The sequence below is a fragment of the Lupinus angustifolius genome, chromosome LG02 (genome assembly GCF_001865875.1).
Source record: "Lupinus angustifolius cultivar Tanjil chromosome LG02, LupAngTanjil_v1.0, whole genome shotgun sequence".
Classification (NCBI taxonomy): Eukaryota; Viridiplantae; Streptophyta; class Magnoliopsida; order Fabales; family Fabaceae; genus Lupinus; species Lupinus angustifolius.
The window spans coordinates 2,762,271-2,766,062 of NC_032010.1; the positions used below are offsets into that span (position 1 = coordinate 2,762,271).

Sequence of the window (3,792 nt, forward strand, 5' to 3'; positions counted from 1 at the left end):
CTAAGTAACAATAATTTTGTTAAAAAGAAAGTGTATTTTCCATTCTCATAATTTATATGAGACTTATTTTTTTCAAAATTTATTATAAAATATTATTTTATTTAATTATCTTGATATACACTTAAATTATGCACCCGAATATTTTTGTGAGCGTACAAAATGTAAAGACCAACACAGATAGTAGCTAGTTCAATTGAATATGAGGCCAATTAACAATGCCAAATAAATCTTTGCACACAACCTACTCTTAAGTATCACACGACATGTTATAACGTTCACAAGCTATTATGGTCTGGGATATTTTGTTACTAAGATATTGGTGCAATGAATGACAAAATAGACATGCACAAGAGAAAGCAACATAAAATATAGCAAGGAGTTAAAAAGTTGGACATAAATAAATAGTCAAAAACCAAGAGAATAAGTGAAGTTTTAAAATTGTTGAATAAGAAAGTCTCATAACATGCTGAACAAATAGTATTATCTCACACACAAATCCAATCAAAAACAGAATATCTAGAATTACTCATCATAGTACATCTAAAAGGTATTTGAGGAGTGAAGCATGAGAAAGACACAATATATAAAATTATTGTTCACAAAAATAAATAAGAACATTATTACAAAATGATATAGGATTACAAAAAGTAATATCAATCATTATGTAGTTAATTAATTAATAGATAGATAGGAAGTAGAACACCCACCTTCTTCAAAACATGCATGCATTAATTAGTGGGTGGAATTCATTTAATAAATTACTGTGGGGACATTGTTCTGGACCCATATATTTTGTCTTATGAGATCAACAAATTTTTGTGGCATACTCTTAATGCTGAAAACTTGAAGCTTGCCTAATTGATCCATACCAGAGGGAACCTCTTCGAGTTCATGGATAAACTCTAACTTCAACTGTTTCAGCAATGGCAGTGCTCCTTCACCGATATGAACGGAATTCAAAGGAACCAAACATCTTAGATCTAGTTTCTTAAGTTTCTGAAACATCCCATTTTCGAAATGCAAAGTTTTACCTTCATATGCATTCCAAAGAAACAAAGACAACAAGTTTGGCAGATGCATGAGTGATTTCATTGGATCATCAATCAAGTAGGAGTTTGTCAAGGTCAATTTAACAAGATTTCGGTGCTTTGGAATCCACTCTTCAAACCTCTCTAACTTCCCTACTAGTTGAAGCTTCTGAAGTGTAAGTATAGGTGAGATACATCCATAATCAGTTCTTCCTGTTACATCAATGTATAACTTCTCAAGGTGTTGCATATTATTTATTGAGCAACACAAGGTACTTAGATATTTTGGCTCAACACTCAACAACCCTAATGACCTTAACTGCTTCAACTCTTGAAGCTCTTCAAAGAACTCTTCTCCCCACTCTTCTGTGTCCACAAGATATAGTGTTTGTAGGGATTCTAAACCTCTAACACCTCCCATCATTTTTGACAACCGAATAAGATGACGCAACTTCCTAAGCTTGTTAATCTCTCTTGGCAAAGAAAGAGCAAATAGTCCCTTTAGATCCAAGGTCTCTAGGTTTTGGAGGTTACCAATGGATTCTGGAAGACTTCTCATGTATTGATCATTCCACAAGCTTAAATATCTCAAGTGGATTAAATTCCCACAATTTTCAGGAATATAGTTAGGCCAATGAAGTTCAAATACCTTCAATCGTATGCATTCTGTAGGTAGTATCCTCCCTAAGTCTTCAGGTAATCCTTTATTTCTAAAGACATGAAGAGACCGAATTAATGAGCCTTCAATATTGGAATCCTTCAAATGAATACCGACAGAATAAATTGTTATTTGTAAGCGTCGAATCTTTCCATTAAGTTTTGATTGATTGTCTGCATCATCACTAACAAAGTGACAAAAACCTAAATCCTTAATTTTTGTAAGGATCATGTCACGTAATAAGTCATGAACACGACATCTCTTAGGTTTTCCATCAACGCTAAATAAAAATGCTTGCACCAAACTTCTTTGGATCAACTCTTTCAAATATTGTTCCCCAACTTCCTCCAAAGTTTCATGGCGTTCATCAGATTTAACAAACCCCTCAGCTATCCATTGTCGAATCAGTCGTTTAGAATTAACTTCATAGTCCTCTGGGTATATTCCAAAATACAAAAAGCATGGCTTCAGATGATAAGGCAAAACATCATAACTAAGACCTAAAATATTTGTTATACTAGTTGAATTGGGATTCTTGTCTAGCTCATAATTCAATGCCTTACACAACTTTTGCAATTGAAGTGAGTTTTTTCCATTGCAAGCTATAAGACTACCAATGGCAACAATTGCCAAAGGTAACCCCTCACACTTTTCAACAATATTGGAGGATATTTCCTCAAGACCTGCTAGACAAATGTCATCAGGTTCATTTTGGAATGCCTTCTTGCAAAAAAGTTTCATCGATTCTTGTGAAGATAAGCGTTGCAAGTTGTGAATATGAAAAGAAGATTTCTTACAAAAGTTTGCAACCTCCATGTCTCTTGTTGTAATTACAACCCTACTTCTGTTTTTATCATTAAGCACAACTGATTCAATCTCACTCCAGAAGTCTTTATTCCATACATCATCAAAGAAGACAACATACCTTTTTTGACTCAAGCACTTTCTCACTTCATTGGTCAATGACTCTAGATCCATTACAGAAACATCATTTCTGTTTTCACCCAACTTCTTCAACATAGTCCTCAACAAATCTTCTATGCTGTATGCCTGAGACACTGTGATCCATGCATGGCAATCAAAGTCACCAATCACCTTGTCGTAAACTATCTTGGCAAGAGTGGTTTTTCCTTGCCCTCCCATTCCAACAACAATGATCACAGTGCGTTTTGGTTGTGTCTCTTTCAACCAACCAATCAATTCATGTTTAGGACTTTCAAACCCAACAACATCATCTTCCTCAACATAAAGAGCATTCCTTCTAAGGGCATGTTGTGATAGGACATTTTGGCTTCCACTGGTTGATCCTTGTTCAAGAAAAGATTGGATTTGTAAGCCAGATCTTTCATTGATTTCACGAATACTTGTTTTGATGTCTTGAATCTCATAAGAAACTCGAAGACGACGGAACATAGTTTTGATAAAGTTTGTTGCAGCATGAAATATAGCTACACATCCAGGATCATGAGATTGTTGTTGTTGTTGAGTGATCATATAGTCTTCAGTGACTTCTTCTATGCGTAGAGATGCTTCTCTAAGCTCCTTCACCTTTCTTTTCATTCCATTGTCACCTTTGTTTTCTTGTTCAGTTGTTGCAGCCATTCTATCAGCACCATTGATAAAGACTTGAATGCTTTCAAGTTCTTCATTAATCTCTTCAACTTCTTTGTGGACACCACTAAGCAAGTTCACTGCTTCAACTACTTTTTCACCAACCATGGAACCAATATTGTTCAACATTTTCAGTCTAGATCTGATTTCGTGTGTATGGTTAAAAATAGTACAGGGAGTGGAATGGTTGATTGAAAATAAGAGGGGTGAGAAATGAAAGGAAGTTAAGAGGAAATGGAGTTAGATATAAGATTTGAACCTAATAATAATAGCTAAAGAAATTTGCTAGTCAAAGTTGAGGTGCTACAAAGAAGTTCACGTGATAATGGTAAAGGAGCATTTAGTTAATTTATGATGGTTTTGTTTAAGAGTTTAAAATCTGTACATTGACTTTGCAAATTTTTTTACACTACTGTCATATGTTATTCATTATTGACTTGTAATATTTTTGTTTAAAAGTCAACTATAACTAATATGTGAATGATAAGATTTACT

The 3,792-nt window shown here is 34.2% G+C and overlaps 1 protein-coding gene across 1 annotated transcript; it reads right to left on the bottom strand.

Moving 5' to 3' along the window:
- Window positions 736–3,491, bottom strand: LOC109325803 (disease resistance protein RPM1-like). The gene has a single exon (XM_019558373.1). The coding sequence runs from the start codon at window positions 3,424–3,426 to the stop codon at window positions 751–753; it is 2,676 nt and encodes an 891-aa protein (XP_019413918.1). The 5' UTR covers window positions 3,427–3,491; the 3' UTR covers window positions 736–750.